This window comes from Taudactylus pleione, unplaced genomic scaffold (assembly GCF_031769625.1).
Source record: "Taudactylus pleione unplaced genomic scaffold, aTauple2 ptg000066l, whole genome shotgun sequence".
NCBI classification, from domain to species: Eukaryota; Metazoa; Chordata; class Amphibia; order Anura; family Myobatrachidae; genus Taudactylus; species Taudactylus pleione.
This window is the reverse complement of record NW_028284468.1, coordinates 9,334,519-9,358,377: the sequence shown is the minus strand read 5'-3', so window position 1 is coordinate 9,358,377 and position 23,859 is coordinate 9,334,519. Positions and strand designations below refer to the sequence as shown.

Genomic DNA, 23,859 nt, shown 5'->3' with positions numbered 1-23,859 from the left:
ATTGATTTTCTACCACCGCTAAATGGAAAATCTTGTATCGCCACAACAAAATGTTGCCAGAGCAGCTCCTAGGTCACATTAAGTAAGAGGTGGACGCAGCGGAGCAGAGAAGTTATGCAAATGATGCAGGTGGTGCCCTGTGTAATGAGATACCCAACTGCGGCTTCTCAAATCCGCTGCATGCATCTGAAAACACAACACAGTAGAAACATCGTGCCGAGCACTGGACAACCCTAAGGTTTCTCAGAATGTCCATCTCAACTAAACTGCCCGGGCCATTAAACATGCGTCCATAGACGCAGTGGCTGGTTTTACCACTCTGCCAGAACAGCACCACCGTTTTCAACAATGCTCCCCATCTCTGCCTCTAAACTGTTGTAGTTTGTCAATCAAACTGCAAGTTACTTCTGATTTTAAATGGTGTTGCATCAGTATTTGAGCACATGTGCATTGTATCTTCAATACATGCACAGTCCACTAAACAGTAGCAACCAAATCTAAACTGCATTCACCTCTGAATCAGCCCGCTGTCTGGCTGTGGTACTAATAAGAGTCTTTGCCACTTCACCAGCCAGCTCTGTCTGCATCTGCGCATGTGTGACCCAGCTTTACCAGATAACACAGAATCAGTGGAACTGAAAATCCTGACTTGAGCTCCCAGTTGGTTCCACTTTCAAGAGCTAACTAAAATAACTAAATAACTAAAATGTAAAAAAAAAAATAGATTAAAAATAATTACAACAAAAAAAAACCTTTTAAAATGGAAAAACATATACACCACGCACTAACACAGACTGGCTATTGTGAGCTAGTTGAACTGGCTCCCAAAGTGCAAGATAATGCCATAGTTACTGATATATATATATATAGCATTGCCATACAGTACAATATATGTATATATATATATATATATATATATATATATATATACATACAGTATATAATATTTGATTAATTTGACAATACATACAAATACAGATGTGCCTAGCTACATCGTTGCCGATCACGCTACAAACGTGCACACACATAGCGCCATGCAATTACACATAGTAGAATATGTTACGGTATGCTATGGCGAGCATGAGATCGCACCATGCAATCCTATGGAGGCACGGGTGGGAACGCAGTGCGCATGTCTGCTCGCGGGCACACACCTCACGCCATGCATGGTGCGATTTGCTGCATTCACAGCAATGATGTAGTTGGACTCATCTGTAGTCAGAATTTTAAGTACTGCCTGCAGAAAGAATCCACAGTAAAAACATTCACATTCCTAAACAAGTAAAATACTTAAACTTATAAAATCTAATTTTATAAACATGAGATAAAGGGGAAAAAATGTGTTCTGTTCACTCTACTGAAGTATACCTCAGGCTATTTAATGTTCTCTTGTATCACGCAATGGGTATACTACACGTACTGCGAGGCCTTGCTCTAGTCCACCAGGTACGAACCGCTGGGTTTATCTTTTGTCAACACATATTTCTGTAGATGGTAAAAGTTCAGGACAAACAGTTTTGTTCAGATTGCACAAGTCTGGAAGTTCCAAAAACTTGTGTTGCATACTGTACATGTCAACTGTCTTGTGATCAGGACCAGACAGAGGAAGATACCGGAGAGGCTGACCACAGGACACACACACACCACTAAGGGCCGTATTCAATTAGGTGCAAAATGTCACGTTTGGCAAAAAGCATTTGCGGGTGTAAACTTTTCGCGCAGACATGCCTATAGCTATACAATTGCCGGAGTGTTCGCATGTGCGAAAACTCAATAGGCAGAAACCGGCAAAAAGTTTTTCCCATCTCAGAGGCAGGTGATAAAATGTGCAAAATCCCTATTTTTGGCCAAAAATTTGGGAACTTGGGCCCTGATTCAGAGCCGGACGCTATCAGAGCCGAAAGCACTCCCACTGACATCACTTGTGATGTCAGTGGGGCCGGCCCCAGACGGTAGGCGTTCCCATGGGAACGCCTCTGTCTGGCCAGCCACGCCCCCGGCACGCCCACCAAAGGGGGCGTGCTGTCACTCACCATCGACAGCACGCCCCCTCTGTAGCGAGACCCATAGCGACGGTTTGCCCATTGCTATCCGGGTCTCGCGCATGCGCACGACGGAGCCGCCTCCGTCGTGTGCATGCGCAATGGCCCAACATCGACGCTCGCGAGCGGGTCTGAATTAGGCCCCTGGTTCAGAACCCTTTGGACACCCCCCTTAATGACTAATTAGGCAAAAAAAAGATATTAATTAACTTAATTCCCCCTAATAATGACATTTAATTTTGTGTGTGAAAATGTAAAAAGTGTTGGAAAATGGGTTTAAAGTACTGGGTCAGGTATTTGGGGAGCTGTATGGATGGGTCAGGGATTTTGGGTGGCTGTATGGATGGGACAGGTGTTTTTAGGATTGCAGGTGTCTGCAGCAGGTGTATTTTTTAGAAAAATTTAAAACTGCACTTTATAGACACATAAATATACTACTGTAGCACCCATTTTAATGTACCCCCAATTTAACTACAGCAATTATTTTTCCCTGAAAAAATAGCTTTTTATAATTTTTCCGCAAATATGCATATAACAGCCATAACAGCCATTTGACTCAATTTTAGAATCCAAAATACTTTTATTAGGGCAATTGATACACCTCTATATTGATTTCCAGTGTCAGTTAGGCTTTTTATGGGGTGCAGGCTGATTTCCCAAAAATATGCTGTCCTTTTCGCTAGTTTCGCCATGCGCAATTATCACACACATATGCGTTTTCAATTAGATCAGGCGAAAAGCGGGAGCATGCATTGAGAAAGTACGTGAAAAGAACACATCAAAACTGGCAAGTGAGGCGGTAACTTCACCATACGAATGCTTTTCGCCAAACCTGACTTTCGCACCTAATATGGCACTAAGGAGTCTCCTCTACTCCTGAATTACAGCTGTCTATACACAGCATACATGCCAACTGTCCCACTTTTCACGCCACAAAGACCCACTGGCCGCCGGGAGGTTGGAGGGGACACTGCGAGCATAGCAGCGTAGGTGAATGAGTCGCGCTCACATGAGCTCCTTAGGTGCACAAGAGGAGCCCCTTTTTGGGTTTTTTTAAAGTTAGACAGTATGAACACAATGATCTTTTAAATTGTTTGTAGCACTGTGGCATAGTAGTTAGCATTACTGCCTCACAACGCTGAGGGATACAGTTCCGATTGTATGTTCTCTCTGTGTTTGCATCTGTTTCCTCCGGGGGCGCTGATTTCCTCCCACAATCCAAAAGCAAGTAGGTTAGTTGGATTCTAGAATGGCATAAACACATACTTTAAGGAAAGGAAGATGGTACTCACATGAAAGAGGATGCATGAAAGGCAAGACCCTTATATTGTACTTCAGCTATTGTTCATCAAATTCAAAACAATATTACCAGAGATACTAGAACTGTCCATATTGGACTCCTCTGTGAGCAAAGCTCCATTGTCACCTCCTTGCCGCCAAATCCAAGGGCCAGTACTCTCTGCTCATTCTCCTTGACCTCTCTGCTGCATTTGACACTGTAGACCACCCTCTCCTCCTGCAAATCCTTTACTCTCTCGGTTTACGTGGCACTGCCCTCTCCTGGCTTTCCTCTTACTTATCTGATCGTTCCTTCGCTGTGTCCTCTCATGACTCCTCTTCCCCTCCACTTCCACTAACAGTAGGAGTTCCCCAAGGTTCTGTTCTTGGACCTCTCCTTTTCTCCCTATATACATCCTCTTTAGGTGAACTCGTTAACTCCTTTGACCTCCAATATCATCTCTATGCAGATGATACTCAAATTTACCTTTCCACCCCTGAGCTCTCCCCCTCGCTCCTTACCCGTATCTACAACTGTCTCTCTGCTATCTCTTCGTGGATGTCCCAGCGCTTTGTTAAACTTAACATGTCTAAGACCGAGCTGATCATCTTCCCACCCTCTTCCACTACATCACTTCCCACAATTTCATTATCTATTGATGGCACAACTATCTCCTCTAGCCCCAAAGTGCGCTGTCTTGGAGTTATCTTAGACTCCTCCCTCTCCTTTAAACCGCACATTCAGCACCTCTCGCAGTCCTGCCATTTTCACCTAAAAAATATCTCCAGGATTAGATCCTTCCTCACCCAGGATGCCACTAAAACCCTCATCCACTCACTGGTCATATCCAGATTGGACTACTGTAACCTTCTCCTAGCTGGCCTCCCAGTATCTCACCTCTCTCCACTACAATCTGTTCTCAATGCTGCTGCTCGGCTCATCTTCCTCTCCAGACGTTCTACATCTGCTTCCCCTCTCCTTCAAGCCCTACACTGGCTCCCCTTCCCCTTCAGATGCCAATTCAAGGTTCTTACATTCGCCTACAAAGACTCACCAAATCCTCTCCCACATACATTTCTGACCTTCTCTCCCTTCATACTCCTGCCTGTCCACTTCGCTCAACTAATGCATGCCGCCTCTCTTGTCAACTGATTACTTTCTCCCACTCCCGCATCCGAGATTTTGCCCGTGCTGCTCCCTACCTTTGGAATGCTCTCCCTATCAGACTCTCCACCTCTCTACAAATCTTCAAACGGGCTCTCAAGACCCACTACTTCTTCAAGGCCTTTCAGCACTCATCCTAACCCACCTCATGCTCTTTCCTTCCTATCTTCCCCTTCTGTGTCATGCCTGTATGTCTGCCCCTCCCCTCAGAATGTAATCTCTCACGAGCAGGGACCTCTTCCCTCATGTGCTTCTCTTTACATTTTCTTCTACTCTCTACTCCCCATTAGGGCCCCTAACACGGGACTGCCAACTCCCGGCAGCTTATTGTGAGTGCTTTAATCACTATTGCAGCAATGTATATAAGTTGTGTCCTTGTCCTGCACTGTAATGTACTGTAAGTTACTTGTTTCTTTTTCACCTATTAGTTCTATGTACTATGTAAGGCGCTGCGGAACACTTGTGGCGCCATATAAATAAAGGATAATAATAATAATAATTGTCAGAGAATTCATCACCTGAAGAAAGAGAGCAGTATTACATCCCAAATGATTGTGCTAAAGAGCAAGTGTGGGATTCTGCTACAGTAATTCAGCCATCGTTACAGACTGTCAGACATCTGATGAGAAAAGGAGCTAGCCAACTTGCTGAAATTGTGTCTGTTTTCTAAGTCACTGAAAATCTTCACACTGAAAACTGAACATGAATAGTTGTCAAAACTGCTAACCAACGCTGGACGAACAATGTGGACATGTTAATAATAACATACACACCTTGAAATTCCATGAAGAAAAAGCAGATTAACTGATTGCAGAGCATGGTCTGCAATTCACCATAGAGACCAGGGGCAAACGCAGGATTTCTAAAAGGGGGGTTCGAAATGCTTCATTTTAGAGTGAGTCTGGCCAGTCCATGAAGAGCTCATAATTAGAACTTAACCAGCTTTAATATGCATAATACAAAGTGGTCTATTGTGTGTCATAATTCCAGCAGTGCTTACATTAGGGTATGGTCAGCCACAAGTGCTGCGTATGGATCCGATGTTACTCGATGTTACCGATTGTTGAATACACTTCCTGGAGATGATGTGTATTACTAAGGGAAAGTGGGCGTCTTATGACAGACTGGTGGGCGTCTAAACACACACTGTGATCGCACGCCAAGACATAGTGGGTGTGCTGATGTCTTGCCGTGCGATCGTGGGATTTGCATACTTTCACAGCTGATGGCTGCGTGCAAACGCATCTAGCGAGCGGGTCTGAATCGGGTCCTCGGTTCGACCCAGGCCCTCAAACATTGGATGTTTTTGGTTTTCAGCAAATCCGAACCACTCATCTCTAAACACAAGATATAGTTTTGTCAAATGTAAAAGAATAGATTGCTGCTACTTACATGGGACTATCCTGTACAATGTATTTCCTGGAGGTGGCATAGGACATACTGTAATGCACAGGTTGTTGTTTACCCTCACCTGGAACTGATAGTATGGCAGACTGATGAGCGGGAATTTCCCTTCTGTTCCCCATACCTAATCTCTCTTTAGGTGTAAGGGTTAATCCAGCCCTGTCTAGGAAGCTATTCAAACCAAATAGGATTTTGTCCCAAAAATGAATGTCTCTCAATAGGGATTAGTGAGAGGGCGGAGGAGAGGAGGCACTGTTGTGAAACACTATTGAGTAAACATTACAGGGACACAAAATGTGCCCAGTCAGCTTCCCTGTGAGTGTATAAAAGGGATGTGCTTTATCCTGACTTCTCTCCACAAACTGAGACCTGACAGTTTGGGAGGAACACTGCGGTGACAATGGCTCCTACTTTCCAATGGACTCTCTGCTTCGGCATCCTGGGTAAGTGACAGATGCTCCTCTTCATGGGAGTGTGACATGCTGTATGCATTACACAATTGTAGACAGCTCACAACCCTAGTTAAAGGTTTATATAATGATATTGTGTACTGTGCTGTGTGTGATCCATCCCGATGCTGTCATATTTCTAATACTGTCTGACAAATGATGCACTGAGTGATTTATTTGGGTTAAAGCACAATTGTGCCCCATTTCATAATCAGATAGACCTCCAGGTGATAGATAGATAGATAGTGTGTTTGTGTAGACATATGAGAAAGATAAATATGATATAGATAGATAGATAGATAGATAGATAGATAGATAGATAGATAGATAGATAGATAGATAGATAGATAGATAGACAGATAGTGTGTGTGTAGACATATATGAGATAGATAAATATGATATAGATAGATAGATAATTTTCGTGTGTGTGTGTGTGAGAGAGAGAGAGAGAGAGAGAGAGAGAGGCATATATATATATGAGACAGCTATGAGATAGATAGATAGATAGATAGATATGTGATAGATATGAGATAGATAGACATCAGAAAGATAGATAGATTGATAGATATGAGATAGATAGATAGATAGATAGATAGATAGATAAATATGAGATAGATAGATACTGTAGATACAATGGCGGGCTGGGCCGGGGGGCAGGGTGCCATGTGCCCCCCGGGCCGCAGCGTCATGTGGGCCGCGGGCCACGGGCAGTCTGTGTCACTGTGACACAGACTGCACCGCGTGTGTAGCGCTGACCGGACGGAGTTCGGTCAGCGCTACACAGCAGAAACACACAGCCGGAGCCGGCAGCTGTGTGTTTGCTTTAACAGCTGATGAGAGTCAGACAGACTCTCATTGGCTGCTGCTCCCACTGCCAGGGCCGGACTTCTTCCGGCTCCCGCAGTGGGTGATGGGAGTGACGCGTCACTCCCATAATGCAAAGCGGCAGAAGGGGGAGCTGATCTCGGCGGCGGGACCAGGAGCGGGTGTCAGGTTAAGTGTTCTTTTTTTTTTATATTATGTGTGTCTACTGCGGGGGGTCTGGCACTATAAGGAGGAGACCACTACTGGGGGCACTACAAAGGGGGGGACTACTACTACTACTGGGGGCGCTACAAGGGGGGGGACTACTACTACTGGGGGCACTACAAGGGGGGGGACTACTACTACTGGGGGCACTACAAGGGGGGACTACTACTGGGGGCACTACAAGGGGGGGACTACTGCTAGGGGCACTACAAGGGGAGGGGACTACTACTAGGGGCATTGCATAGGGGGGAGGGGACTACCACTGGGGGCACTGCATCGAGGGACCACTGCTGGGGGCTCTATATAAAGGACAATAGTGGGGGTACTGCATAGGGGGAACACTACAACTGGGGCCACTATTTAAGGGGCACTGAATAAGGGTTACCACTACTGGGGGCACTATATAAGGGGCTTACTACTGGGGGCACAAGGGGCACTGCATAGGGGTGATCACTACTGGGGGCACTACTCGAGGCCTGTATAAGGGTGTCCTCTCCTGTGGCAAAGGGTGGCACTGCATATGGGCACTACAACAGGGGGCTGCCCCTAATCTTTATTTTTACCTTACATTAATCCCATATGGGCCCGCCTCCTCCCTAGAGCACTTGAGGGGGGGGGGGCGCCGTAGCACGCACATTCTTTCGGGCACCCTGGCTACACGCTACTCCTCTGCCAGGGCCGCCTGCATGCATTTGCCCCCCAGGCTAAAAGTTGCCAGCCAGCCCCTGGATAGATAGATAGATAAATATTAGATAGATAGATAGATAGATAGATAGATAGATAGATAGATACAGTAGATAGATTGACATCAGAAATATAGATAGATAGATAGATAGATAGATAGATAGATAGATAGATAGATAGATAGATAGATAGATAGATAGATAGATATGAGACATATATTAGATAGATAGATAGATAGATAGATAGATAGATAGATAGATAGATATGAGATAGATATATATGAGATAGGTAGATAGATAAATATACTTTTATAAATATAATGTGTGAACAGCGCTCAGAGGAACGTTATACAGGTAGTAAGAGAGCAGCTTAATACTGGAGATGTCCTATCTCTAAAAATAGTATATAGAAGAAAAGTATTGTATTATGCGCTCACCTATCTATAGAAAATAGGATGTAATAATGTTGTGGTATTACTCTCTATAAAAAATGAAAAGGAATTGAATATATAAACAATATCGTGTTTTTTATTTTTGGGAGACACAATGCTACAATATCTATAGTAGCTGTAAAAGTTCTGAATATAGATGGTTATATGGGAAAATTAGAGACTCCTTTAGGTTGTCTCTATCCGTAGTGTCCCTCAAACAAACTACGTCTCCTCTATAACATTAAAAAGTCCAGGAGTGGGATATGGGTGATAGGTGTGCCCTTTGAGGAGGTTAACTTCCGTAATTTACTACGTCACCCTATAGTTAGTAACTTAGTATATAATAGTCAATGGTGATGTAGGTATAAATACTATGTGAAGCATGTATCCTTGAGGAATAGTCTGTAGTATGGTATCTATCACCTCAGGAAATCCTGAGTATATTCACCCCGCTGTAGATAGGGATGTGAGGAGACCTAGAATTCTAGGCACCTCTCCATATGTGACCCATACGTCTCCTATAGTGTATTGCTGTGAGACAGTCTGATGGGGGGTGTGCCTGTGTAACCGCGGCGTCCCGCGTGTGAGGCTTACCCGTGGATGTCTTCAATAGGCTCCGTGCTCTGACACTGGCGATCCGGAGGTGAAAATGAGCGGTGGTGCCCTGTGATCAACCACACGGTGCAGCCACACTCACCCGGTGTCGTCCGTCCCTCCGGCTGGGGCAAAGGCGGGAGCTGACGGCCGGATGTCTGGGTCTGCAGTGTGGCGGTATGAAGTGACCCTGTCTCTATTGGCAGCGTGGAGCTGTGCGCCAAGAGCGTTACTGCTACTGATCAGCGTGTGTTTGCTGGGTCATGTGACAACATTATTACATCCTATTTTCTATAGATAGGTGAGTGCATAATACAATACTTTTCTTCTAGATAGATAGATATGAGACATATATTAGATATAGATAGATAGATAGATAGATAGATATGAGATAGATAAATATGAGATAGACGATAGATAGATAGATAGATAGATAGATAGATAGATAGATAGATAGATAGATAGATAGATTGACATAAAAAATATAGATAGATAGATAGATAGAGAGATATGAGATAGATAGATAGATAGATAGATAGATAGATAGATAGATAGATAGATAGATAGATACATAGATAGATAGATAGATATGAGATAGACGATAGATAGATAGATAGATAGATAGATAGATAGATAGATAGTGTGTGTGTAGACATATATGAGATAGATAAATATGATATAGATAGATAGATAATTTTCGTGTGTGTGTGTGAGAGAGAGAGAGAGAGAGAGAGGCATATATATATATGAGACAGCTATGAGATAGATAGATAGATAGATAGATAGATAGATAGATATGTGATAGATATGAGATAGATAGACATCAGAAAGATAGATAGATTGATAGATATGAGATAGATAGATAGATAGATAGATAGATAAATATGAGATAGATAGATACTGTAGATACAATGGCGGGCTGGGCCGGGGGGCAGGGTGCCATGTGCCCCCCGGGCCGCAGCGTCATGTGGGCCGCGGGCCACGGGCAGTCTGTGTCACTGTGACACAGACTGCACCGCGTGTGTAGCGCTGACCGGACGGAGTTCGGTCAGCGCTACACAGCACAAACACACAGCCGGAGCCGGCAGCTGTGTGTTTGCTTTAACAGCTGATGAGAGTCAGACAGACTCTCATTGGCTGCTGCTCCCACTGCCAGGGCCGGACTTCTTCCGGCTCCCGCAGTGGGTGATGGGAGTGACGCGTCACTCCCATAATGCAAAGCGGCAGAAGGGGGAGCTGATCTCGGCGGCGGGACCAGGAGCGGGTGTCAGGTTAAGTGTTCTTTTTTTTTTTATATTATGTGTGTCTACTGCGGGGGGTCTGGCACTATAAGGAGGAGACCACTACTGGGGGCACTACAAAGGGGGGGACTACTACTACTACTGGGGGCGCTACAAGGGGGGGGACTACTACTACTGGGGGCACTACAAGGGGGGGACTACTACTACTGGGGGCACTACAAGGGGGGACTACTACTGGGGGCACTACAAGGGGGGGACTACTGCTAGGGGCACTACAAGGGGAGGGGACTACTACTAGGGGCATTGCATAGGGGGGAGGGGACTACCACTGGGGGCACTGCATCGAGGGACCACTGCTGGGGGCTCTATATAAAGGACAATAGTGGGGGTACTGCATAGGGGGAACACTACAACTGGGGCCACTATTTAAGGGGCACTGAATAAGGGTTACCACTACTGGGGGCACTATATAAGGGGCTTACTACTGGGGGCACTAGGGGCACTGCATAGGGGTGATCACTACTGGGGGCACTACTCGAGGCCTGTATAAGGGTGTCCTCACCTGTGGCAAAGGGTGGCACTGCATATGGGCACTACAACAGGGGGCTGCCCCTAATCTTTATTTTTACCTTACATTAATCCCATATGGGCCCGCCTCCTCCCTAGAGCACTTGAGGGGGGGGGGGGCGCCGTAGCACGCACATTCTTTCGGGCACCCTGGCTACACGCTACTCCTCTGCCAGGGCCGCCTGCATGCATTTGCCCCCCAGGCTAAAAGTTGCCAGCCAGCCCCTGGATAGATAGATAGATAAATATTAGATAGATAGATAGATAGATAGATACAGTAGATAGATTGACATCAGAAATATAGATAGATAGATAGATAGATAGATAGATAGATAGATAGATAGATAGATATGAGACATATATTAGATAGATAGATAGATAGATATGAGATAGATATATATGAGATAGGTAGATAGATAAATATACTTTTATAAATATAATGTGTGAACAGCGCTCAGAGGAACGTTATACAGGTAGTAAGAGAGCAGCTTAATACTGGAGATGTCCTATCTCTAAAAATAGTATATAGAAGAAAAGTATTGTATTATGCGCTCACCTATCTATAGAAAATAGGATGTAATAATGTTGTGGTATTACTCTCTATAAAAAATGAAAAGGAATTGAATATATAAACTATATCGTGTTTTTTATTTTTGGGAGACACAATGCTACAATATCTATAGTAGCTGTAAAAGTTCTGAATATAGATGGTTATATGGGAAAATTAGAGACTCCTTTAGGTTGTCTCTATCCGTAGTGTCCCTCAAACAAACTACGTCTCCTCTATAACATTAAAAAGTCCAGGAGTGGGATATGGGTGATAGGTGTGCCCTTTGAGGAGGTTAACTTCCGTAATTTACTACGTCACCCTATAGTTAGTAACTTAGTATATAATAGTCAATGGTGATGTAGGTATAAATACTAGGTGAAGCATGTATCCTTGAGGAATAGTCTGTAGTATGGTATCTATCACCTCAGGAAATCCTGAGTATATTCACCCCGCTGTAGATAGGGATGTGAGGAGACCTAGAATTCTAGGCACCTCTCCATATGTGACCCATACGTCTCCTATAGTGTATTGCTGTGAGACAGTCTGATGGGGGGTGTGCCTGTGTAACCGCGGCGTCCCGCGTGTGAGGCTTACCCGTGGATGTCTTCAATAGGCTCCGTGCTCTGACACTGGCGATCCGGAGGTGAAAATGAGCGGTGGTGCCCTGTGATCAACCACACGGTGCAGCCACACTCACCCGGTGTCGTCCGTCCCTCCGGCTGGGGCAAAGGCGGGAGCTGACGGCCGGATGTCTGGGTCTGCAGTGTGGCGGTATGAAGTGACCCTGTCTCTATTGGCAGCGTGGAGCTGTGCGCCAAGAGCGTTACTGCTACTGATCAGCGTGTGTTTGCTGGGTCATGTGACAACATTATTACATCCTATTTTCTATAGATAGGTGAGTGCATAATACAATACTTTTCTTCTAGATAGATAGATATGAGACATATATTAGATATAGATAGATAGATAGATAGATAGATATGAGATAGATAAATATGAGATAGACGATAGATAGATAGATAGATAGATAGATAGATAGATAGATAGATAGATTGACATAAAAAATATAGATAGATAGATAGAGAGATATGAGATAGATAGATAGATAGATAGATAGATAGATAGATAGATAGATAGATAGATATGAGATAGACGATAGATAGATAGATAGATAGATAGACAGATAGACAGATAGACAGATAGACAGATAGATAGATATTCACAAAGTCTTGGAGAGAGATAATGTGGAGCGAGATAAACTCCCAACCAATCAGCTACTACCTGTAACTATAATTTTTCAAACACAGCCTGTAAAGTGACAATTAGGAGCTTGTTGGTTGGTACTTTATCTCCGTCCACTTTATCTCTCTCCAAGGCTTACTGAACAGACTAGATAGATAGATAAAGCGATAGATAGATAGATAGATAGATAGATAGATAGATAGATAGGGCTCTTTTCACTAAGCCTTGGAGACATATAAAGTAAAGAGAGATAAACTCCCAACCAATCAGTTCCTAACTATCATTTTTCAAAGGTAGGAGTCTATTTACTAAGCAGTGATAGGAGACAAAGTGAAAAGTGATAAGAAAGTGATAAGGTGCCAGCCAATCAACTCCCAACTGTCATTTTTCAAACACAGCCTGTGAGATGAAAGTTAGGAGCTGATTGGCTGGCACCCAGGGGCGTATTTACCCATTGGCCAGGATGGCACTCGCCAGGGGCACCGACCAAAGGGGGGGCGCTGCCCAGCAGTGCCACCTGTAGCCAAGGGGTGGACAAGTCCCCCGGGCCCCACAAATGTAGGGCAGACCACAGTGAGAGCGTTCTGCCCTACACAGTTTACAAACACACATCCGCCAGCGCTCATGAGCTCCATGTTCCAGCTCCCCCTGCAGCATGTGATGGGAGAGACGTCATACGTCATGACGTCTCTCCCATACAGAAGAGCGGACCTGGACTCAGACAGCGGCGGTCGCGTCAGGAGCGGGGATCAGGTGAGTTGAATTTTTTTTTGTTCTTTGTGTGTGTGTGTAAGCCTGGCACGGGGGGGGCACTGAAATAGGGGGTTCCGCTACTGGGGCAACTTTATGGGGGGGTGCCCGCTACTGTATTGGGGTGGCCACTAGTGGGGGCAATTTATGTGGGTGGCCATTACTGGGAGCACTGTATAGGGGTGGCCACTACTGGGGGCAATTGGGGGGGGGTGGCCACTACTGGGGGAACTGTATAGAGGGGTCTACAACTGGGGGCACTATATAGGGGACTACTACTGGGGGCAATGTATAAGGGGCTACTACTGGGGGCAATGTATAGGGGGGACTACAACTGGGGGCACTGTATGGGGGGACTACTACTGGGTACTGTTACTGGGGGCACTGTATAGGGGGGACTACTACTGGGTACTATTACTGGGGGCACTGTATAGGGGGGACTACTACTGGGGGCAATGCAGCATAGGGGGGATTACTACAGGGGGCACTGTATAGGGGGGCTACTACTGGGGGCACTGTATAGGGAGGACTAGTACTGGGGGCAATGCAGCATAAGGGGGATTACTACTGGGGGCACTGTATAGGGTGGGGCTTCTACTGGGTATTATTACTGGGGGCACTGTATAGGGGGGGCTACTACTGGGGGCAATGCAGCATATGGGGGATTACTACTGGGGGCACTACATAAGGGGGGCGCCAGTACATTACATTGCCAGGGGTGCTTGGATCCCTAGATACACCCCTGCCGGCACCTTATCACTTCCTTATCACTTTTCACTCTGTCTCCTAACACTGCTTAGTAAATTGACCCCACAGTCTGTAAAGTGACAGTTAGGAGCTTATTGTTTGGTATTTATCTCCGTCCACTTTATCTCTCTCCAAGGGCTCTATATACTACAATCCGCATTGGTAATGCAGATTGTAGTGTGATATTACCGAATGAATTCACATTGCGAATTCAAGCAATATCACAGGGATTACTACAAATCCCTTGCAGGGACAGAGCTTGCGATAAAGCTCTGTCCCTGCGAATCCCCTCCGCACACTAGGCACGGTATTTTCGCATAAAAATACCGTGACAAGTGCCCCGCGCAAGCGCCAACCGGCCGCCGCTGCTACCCCCAGTGCTAAGCCCCGCCCCCATTGCCAAGCCCAGCCCCCCATGATCGCAGTCCCCCCGCTTCCCCCCCTCTCCCTTAATTACACTTACCTGCATGGTCCGGGCTCCGGTGATGTCCTCCGGTCAGCTGACATCCCATACTGCACTGGCACTCTGTTAGACGACCGGGCCGCAGTGCAGCATGGGAGACCAGCTGACCGGAGAGAGGACATCACCGGAGACCCAAACTCCGGTCCCTGGTGTCAGGTAAGTTTTTTTTTTTCTTTTTTTTTACAGTGAATCAGCGTGTGGTCTGTTTAGACCACACAGCTGATTACTGGGGCCGGGCTCTGCTCTTCCCGTCAGAGCGAAGCAGGAGTCCGGTAACCTGGGAAGACCCTGGATAACACCACCTCCAGGTGGCGTTATTATCACAGGGCTTTCCCCGGTATTTTTTAACATTTTATTTTTAGTAACGTTGGCCAGATCACATTTCCCAATACAATCATGGGAAATGCGATCTGCTTACTAAAAATAAGTGATACTTAGGGATTGGAGTAGAATTTTACGAATTCTACTCCAATTGCCCTTTAGTGACTGTAGGTGATACTAAAATAATGTGAAAAGGGTATGAAAACACCCTTTTTCACTTTATTTTAATAAAAATAATGTTAATAAATAGAGCCCCAAGGCTTAATGAACAGACTAAATAGATAGGGATCTATTTATTAACATTATTTTTACTAAAATAAAGTGAAAAAGGGTGTTTTCACACCCTTTTCACATTATTTTAGTTTTACCTAAATTTACTAAAGGGCAATTGGAGTAGAATTTGTAAAATTCTCCTCCAAGCCCTAATTATCACATATTTTTAGTAAACAGTCGCATATCCCATAATTGTTATGGGAAATGCGATCTGCCTAAGATTTACTAAAAATAAAATGTGATAAGATACCGGGGGAAGCCCTGTGATAATAACCAGGTTTTACCCCGGTTACCGGACTTCTGCTCTGCTCTAACAGGAAGAGCAGAGCCCGGAGCCGGCCCCAGTGATCAGTTGTGTGGTCTAAACAGACCACAAGCTGGTCCCTGCAAAAAAAAAAAAAGTAAAAAAAAAAAACTTACCTGAGTCCAGGGCCGGTGATCGGTCCTCCAGTCAGCTGGTCTCCCCGCTCTTGCACTGTGACCCTGGTCAGCTGCTGCATTAAATAACTAAACCGGGTCACAGTGCAGGGTGGGAGACCAGCTGACCATAGCCCCGGAGGAAGGACATCACCGGAGCAGCGATGACCTGACCGGAGGTAAGTAAAAGCAAGAGGTGGTTGGCCGTGAAGGGGGAAGTAGCAGCGGACGGTCGGCACATGCGCAGAACCTTGTCACTGTATTTTTCCCCAAAAATACAGTGATAAGGCTGTGGAGGGGATTCGCAGGGACAGAGCTTTATCACAAGCTCTGTCCCTGCAAGTGATTTTTAATACATCCCTGTGATATTGCCTGAATTCGCAATGCAAATTTAGTCGGAAATATCACACTACAATCTGCATTTTAATGCGTATTGTAGTAAATAGAGCCCATAGAGAGAGAGAGAGAGAGATAGAGAGAGATAGATAGATAGATAGATAGATAGATAGATAGATAGATAGATAGATAGATAGATAGATATGTGATAGTCAAATAGATATGTAGATAGAAAGATAGATATGTAAATAGATATACAAGTGCCTTGCAAAAGTATTCACCCCCTTCGCATTTTTCATGTTTTGTTGCCTCGCAACCTGGAATTAAAATGGATTGTTTGAATGTGTGCATCATTTCATTCACAGAACATGCCTACAACTGTGAAGTTGTGTTTTTTTATATTGTGAATCAAATAACATTTAGGACATCATTACAGAAAACTTCAGCGTGCATAACTATTCACCCCCCTAAAGTCAGTACTTTGTCGAGCCACCTTTTGCGGCAATTACAGCTGCAAGTCGCTTTGGATAAGTCTGTATGAGATTGCCATATCTTGCCCCTGGGATTTTTGCCAATTCCCCATGGCGAAACTGCTCCAGCTCCTTCATGTTGGATGGTTTCCGCTTGTGAACAGCAATCTTCAAGTCTGACCTCAGATTCTCAATTGGATTGAGATCTGGGCTTTGACTAGGCTTTTCCAACACATTTAAATGTTTCCCCTTAAACCACTCGAGTGTTGCTTTAGCAGTATGCTTCGGGTCATTGTCCTGCTGAACGGTGAACCACCGTGCCAGTCTCAAATCACAGGCAGACTGAAACAGGTTTTGCTCTAGAATATCCCTGTATTTAGCACCATCCACCTTTCCCTCGACTCAAATCAGTGTCCCAGTCCCTGCTGCTGAAAAACATCCCCACAGCATGATGCTGCCACCACCATGTTTCACTGTGGGGATGGTGTTCTTGGGGTGATGGGATGTGTTGGGTTTGCGCCAGACATAGCATTTTGCTTGGTTGCCGAAAAGTTAAAGTTTAGTCTCATCTGACTAGAGCACCTTCTTCCATACATTTGGGGAGCCACCCACATGCTTTTTGACAAACTAAAATCGTGTCTTCTTATTTTTAACACTAAGTATTGGCTTTTTTCTGGCCACTCTTCCATAAAGCCCAGCTCTTTGGAGTGTACGGCTTATTGTGGTCACATGCACAGATACACCAGTCTCTGCTGTGGAACTCTTCAGCTCCTTCAGGGTTACCTTTGGTCTCTGTGCTGCCTCTCTGATTAATGCCCTCCTTGCCTGGTCTGTGAGTTTTGGTGGGCGGCCCTCTCTTGGCAGGTTTGTTGTGGTACCATGTTGTTTCCATTTGATGATGATGGATTTGATGGTGCTCTGGGGGATCATCAAAGATTTGGGTATGTTTTTATTACCCAACCCAGAATTGTACTTCTCAACAACTGTGTCCCTGACTTGTTTGAAGAGCTCCTTGGTCTTCATGGTGTGATGCCTCTTGCTTAGTGGTGTTGCAGCCTCTGGGGCCTTTCAGAAAAGGTGAGTTTATACTGACAGATCATGTGACACTTAGATTTCACACAGGTGGACTTCATTTCACTAATTATGTGACTTCTGAAGGCAATAGGTTGCACCAGAACTTTTGAGGGGCTTCATAGCAAAGGGGGTGATTACATATGCACATGCCAATTTTCAGAATTGTATTTATAAAGATTCTTTTTTATATATATTTTTCTCATTTCACTTCACCAAATTAGACTATTTTGTGCAGATCCATCACATAAAATTCAGATAAAAAATAAATAAATAAATTACAGGTTGTAATGTAAGAAAAAAGGTAAAAAGCCAAGGGAGGTGAATACTTTTACAAGGCACTGTATATCAGAAGGACAGGTATGAGATAGATAGATAGATAGATAGATAGATATTCACTAGGCCTTGGAGAGAGATAAAGTGAAGAGAGATAAACCCGTAGCATCAGCATTATGGGGTGGCAATACTAACACAGTGCCACCATTCCACAACAGCTGCAGAGAGGCAGTGTGCCTAAGTACACCTCAAATGTTAGCATTACACCCCCAAAGAACATAGATTTTTAAGCAGATCATGGTCTTGTTTTTTCACTGTTTCTGTATAGCTCTGTGCTTTGCTGCTCCAGCAAAGAAAGTCACCTGGTGTGCAAACTCCGAAGCTGAACTAAAGAAATGCAAAGAATTGGCAAAGAATTGTGGAACCCAACAGATCTCCCTTAGCTGCATCAACAAAGGCAGCACTGAGGAATGTTTAAAAACCATTGCGGTAAGTTTACACTAATTGAACATTCAATAGGCATATTTTCTAGGATTATTATAGATTATTATATGCAGGTATGCATCAATTACTGCATCTTTGAGAGGATTTGACTAGACTGGCCTGCTGTGCCAGCCTCAGACCATTTCTATAACAAAGCTTTGGGTATAAGTTGCTGGGGTCCTATGCGCTTGCCACTTATTTCATTTTCCGCTAGTTTTCTATATTCCAAAAATCTAAATTCAGCCAAATAGAACACACCCCAGTACCATTGAGACCCATGCTCATTCATACCTAGTAATGCCCAACAGTGGTAGTTCATGTCCATTATGCCCAACCAGAAATCCTTACTACTCTATGAAAACCTGAGCTGTAAAAAGGAAACAAGAGAACTGGCTTGATCTTACATCCAATATGAGTATTGACAAATATGAGCAAAGTAAAGTATCATAAAATACTGGCACCCAACTCTTATTACCTATCACACAATGTTAACTAGAAGCACTGCTCTTTACATGTCCTGAAATCACCCACCCCTGCAGCTTTTTCCTCATCACCCAGGGGTGCCTTCAGGATACATACATAAGTAATGTGTTTAGACATGGGAGCCATCTTTCTTATTGCAAGTTTTTCTGGAGGGTAAATTTACTAAGAATCGTGTTTGGCCAATAATAAACATGCTGGGATTTACGTGTGATTTTTACAACTGAAATCCCAGATTTACTTAGAATCGTGTTTGTCTGTCTCGTTTGATCCGATTGTGATACTGATTGTGTTGTATCGTATGCGAGTTAAGTCATTTTGGCCCCTTCTTAATTAGTGTGGTGGGTTCAGTGTCTTTGGAGCTTATTCAGACCCGGTCGTTAGCTCTACGAGCTCGCAACCAGGTTGATGTTGCTCCGTCGTGCACATGCGCGAGACCCAGCTAACGACGGGTGATCCGTCGTTAGGGGTCTCATAGCAGACGGGGCGAGCTGTCGATGTTGAGTGACAGCTCGCTCCGTTTGCTGGGCGGGCCAGGGGCGTGCCCAGCCAAACGGAGGCGTTCCTGTCGGAACGCTTGCCGTTTGGGGGCGGCCCCACTGACATCATCAGTGATGTCAGTGGGGAGCTTCACGGAGTGAAAAGGCACCCCGTGTAAGGGAGAAGATCGTCGCTATCACTGGACACTCTGAGGTATAGTAAGGGACAGTTAGGAGAGGAACGGACATACGGACTGCCACTCACAGCAACGCTGATAAGACACCAGCAAGCTGCAACTCTCATTAGTCACAAAAGAGTATAAACATATATGTGTTATTTGTACGTTTGTTTTGTTTGTCCGCTCAGATCACCACAAGCGCTTAAACATTTTTTCAGTGGGGAGCTTCCTGCTCAAACAGAGCAGGAAGCTCCCTGGGACTTAAGGTTGACGAGACCCTACTTTAGGGTCTCGTCGTAAGCCCCGATCATCACCCTTAGCGGTCGTTAGAGCTGTGGGTGTTAACCCACAGCCTAACGTCCGACATGGAGGCAGCCGTTCAGGATGCAAGCGGCCGCCCTGTTTCAGAACGACCGCTTGCATCCTACGACTGCCTCTGAATGAGACCCTTTGTGTGTTACCGTTCAAAGAAAGGGTTAAAAATGTAAAACATATTGGCGTGGGGTCCTTCTCCCAAAAGCATAACCAGGTCCGTTTACAGTGCTTACCCCGAGAATTAATTTTCCCATATGGTTTCCTGTACCTTAGAGCTGATTTGCTTAGAGTCAAACTCTCTCAGTCCATCAGTGTGTGGTCTCTATGGCAGTGGCCTCTGATTGGCTGAGATAGTTCTGACTCTTTGTCAGACCTAATGCTGGCCATACACTAGTCCGATTTCAGGGCGATTGCCCTATTTTAGACGTGTTGTACCATGAATCGTGTCAAAATCATGTAGTATTTTGGTAGGATACGATGCATGCTCCCGCTGCTGTTCTATCGTATCGTATGATCAGATGTGCAGCCCATAATATCGATCGTAATCGTATGCAGATCGTGTGTGTAAAAAGCACCAATCGTGCGGTCGGGAGCTGCTGGGGAGTTCAAGGGATATCGTAAGATGAATCTCATCTTACTACATTGTACTAGTGTATGGCCAGCATAAGAGTCAGACCTCTCTCAGCCAATCTGCGGGCGGTTTCTATGGCAGTGGCCACTGATTGGCTGAAAGAGGTCTGACTGTTAGCCAACAATGCTAAGATGCCGGAAACTACATGGGAATTGTAATTCTTCTTGCAAACACTGTAAGTACAGGATGTACATACAGTGCTTGCAAGTCCGTGGGATCGGGATTGTGGTTTGTTATTTTGCCAAGCCTCCTAGATGTCTACCTGGAAAAAGGAACTGAAAAGCGCCATGGAGTATGGAGTGTGAGTGCACGTGAGTGGGTAATAAAAAATTAACATATCCGGTGTGTGAGACCCTATGATGTGTGCCCCCTGCTATTGCATTATCCCCTATGCTAGTTGAACCCGGTGCTGGTTACTTGAAATATGAGGAAACTCCACTAATTTCCAGTACCAGAATGAGCTTAGAGGTCCGGGGCTGGTTATGCTTTTGGGGGCTGGACCCTACGCCAATTTTTTTCTAATTTCTAACCCTTTAATTGCACAGTCATACACAAAAGCACTACACAGATCACACTGATCTGTACAGTCCTTAGGCACAACACGCAGCTTCCAGGCAAGTCTATTGATTTATTTTATTCTGCTCCATGTTCTAACATGTTTTGAAACACGTTTCTTAGTAAATCCGTGAGTTGTATTTTTCTATGGAAAGTACTCGTGGGTTGGTTTGATGGTCTATTGACTTCTGTTTGATTGTTTTGCCATCAATTTCTGTGCGGGATCATGTTTTTGCATGCATGTTTGCCTTTAATAAATCTTCCAGTTGCAAATTCAGGGGAACCCTCGGGAATGCAAACTCGGCCAAACAGGATTCTTAGTAAATTTACCTCTAGGTGTTTCAGGTGTATGTGAATATTAAGGGAAAACAATTGTCAGGCTCATATATTCTGTAATAGATGTCAGGGATAAAATATGAAATACTGTAGGGCAGTGGTTCCCAAACTGTGTGCCGTGGCACCCTAGGGTGCCTCGGGACACTTGAAGGGGTGCCTCAGCTAGGTGGACCAGCATCAAATCAATTGTCAATTATTTATGGTCAATGTAATATAAATATGTGGACAAACAGAAGTGCACACCTGTCCACCACCACATAACTGAACCTAAGGATGACCGGTAAGCATAGTTTACTTATTTTTTTATTTTTATTTTTTTTTATTTCTCATTGACAAACTTTTGGCCTAAGGGTGCCTTGAAAACAATGCTGATACTCTAGGGTGCCATGACTCAAAAAAGTTTGGGAACCACTGCTGTAGGGTAAAACCAATGTCTAAAGAAAAAAATATTAAATAATACTGGATTTACAGTAACCATTTGTTTTCCAGAAAGGAGACGCAGATGCTATTACTCTGGATAGTGGTTATATATATAAAGCTGATATGAATCCTTATAAATTAAAGCCAATCTTGGCGGAAAACTATGGCACTGAGAAAGGTACAGTAATTGAAATGTGATATTGCTGCATTATGGGGGAGATGTACTAAGTGGAGAAAGATAAAGTAACTAACTTTATATATATATAGAAGGGTTAAGGGTCAGTGGTGCTCCTATATCCATAGTATCCTATTATTTACTGTAGTTATCATTACAATATTTTACACTTATCCCAGGTGCTTTATTTCCACTTCAACATGTTAGATAGAAAAGACAATGTTTTAGGGTGTTCTTCCCCTTCTTCTTCATTATTATCCCCCTTACCTCACAAAGGGTTCAAGGTACTAAGCCTTGGAGAGAGATAAAGTGGACGGAGATAAAGTACCAACCAATCAGCTCCTAACGGTCACTTTACAGGATGTGTTTGAAAATGACAGTTAGTAGCTGATTGGTTGGTACTTTACATCCGTCCACTTTATCTTTCTCCAAGGCTTAGTACAATGTTGTGTCATCTTGTCTAACATGTCAAAGGGAAATTAAAGAAACTTGGATGAAACTTGGATGATTTATAAAATTCCACTTTTGACTATCATTGTGGTCTGTCAGATTCATGCAGCTTCACAAATGTAACAATGCATGAAGTATCCTCATGAACAATACACCATGGGGGAGATGCACTAAGCCTTGGAGAGTGATAACATGGAGAGTGATAAAGTACCAACCAATGACATGGTTTTTAAAAGCTACATGTTACAGAGTGCATGACTCCGAATACTAACATTACTTTGAAGTTGAAAAAGTGCTTACTAATCACTTCTAAAGCTGTACTAACCGTCTATAAAGGCATGAACTGCTTGTTATTATCTTTTGGGACATTACAAATTGACTAATCGCTTCCTATAAAAAGCTACCTTGCTATCTGCTTCAGGGATACTAACCAGCCATTAAAGAAATATTGCTAGCTATTGGTTGGATGCAAAGTTACAAACCCACTTATTCACAAGTAACAATTGAATTGTCCACTGAATTCTGGAATACAAAACTACTCCATGGGATATAAGCTATTTTTGTTTGCTGCTAATAGGAAAAGGAAGTTTTTATGGGTCCATATTATTTGGAATATAGTTTAATACCTATATGAATTATTGTATTTTTTAAAACCTAGGATTATTATTATTATCATTTTATTGTATTTTGTTTTTTATGTGTATTAATTATGCCAGCACAATTGCATATTTATGTATGAATTAGAGGTTTTTTATGTCATATTATTATTAAACATATAACTAATTGAATCTCAATCAGTTGAACAGCGCTCTCCATTTTTGAGGTTTAGAGCCTCAAATTGTGTTTTTATTTGCGTAAACTAAAGGGTGCAACACCTTTTTGAGAGCAGCAGATCTATTGTAGTTTGTACTGTCACCAGAGAGGTTAGCGCCCTTGGTTTCTATTTCTATCGTTTACATCTTATATAAACATATTGTTTATAAAATATTTCAAAACACTAATTTTAACATGAACAGCGAGTATCAAATGCAATGGGCAAACACAAACACTAATGTTGGACGTGAACTGTAAACAGCAAAAGTGAACTATTTATTTTGTACCATCAAACCAGTGAAATTCAATCTAAGGGCTAGATTCAATAATGCAACATCGGATCATCTGCGTGATCATAGGCCGACTATGAGACCCATGGGGTCAAGCAAGCCAGCCACCGCAGAGGCACAAAAGAAGCCAGGAAATCTCTGTCAGATCCTGGCCTTGTCACTCCCCCCCACAATGGCGGTTAAACTCCTCCGTTTAGGGAAACGGAGGCTGTCGTCGCCCAGTCCCCACCCTGAAACGGCAGCAGAATGTCAGTCACTGACAGCCTGCTGCCGAGCTCCATGCGACATCACAGATCCATGCTGCACTTGTGCAGTACAGGTCTGGCGCATGCGCAGATTATCAGCCATCGGGAAGCTGCGAGGTTTCTTCTCCTGCGTTCTCTGCTGAATCAGGCCCTAATTTCGAACTGGTTAAACATTTTCAAGCATTAAGTATCACCTAGGTACTAGTAAC

General features: G+C 44.1%; 1 protein-coding gene across 1 annotated transcript in view; it reads left to right on the top strand.

Moving 5' to 3' along the window:
* Positions 1 to 6,228: 6,228 nt before the first annotated feature.
* Positions 6,229 to 23,859, top strand: part of LOC148534436 (serotransferrin-B-like) — a 65,143-nt gene continuing 47,512 nt past the window's right edge. The window contains exons 1-3 of the mRNA XM_088466657.1: positions 6,229 to 6,332; positions 18,128 to 18,288; positions 21,747 to 21,855. Of these exons, the coding sequence (XP_088322783.1) occupies positions 6,290 to 6,332; positions 18,128 to 18,288; positions 21,747 to 21,855 (313 nt within the window). The 5' untranslated portion in view covers positions 6,229 to 6,289. The remainder of the gene's footprint in view (positions 6,333 to 18,127; positions 18,289 to 21,746; positions 21,856 to 23,859) is intronic.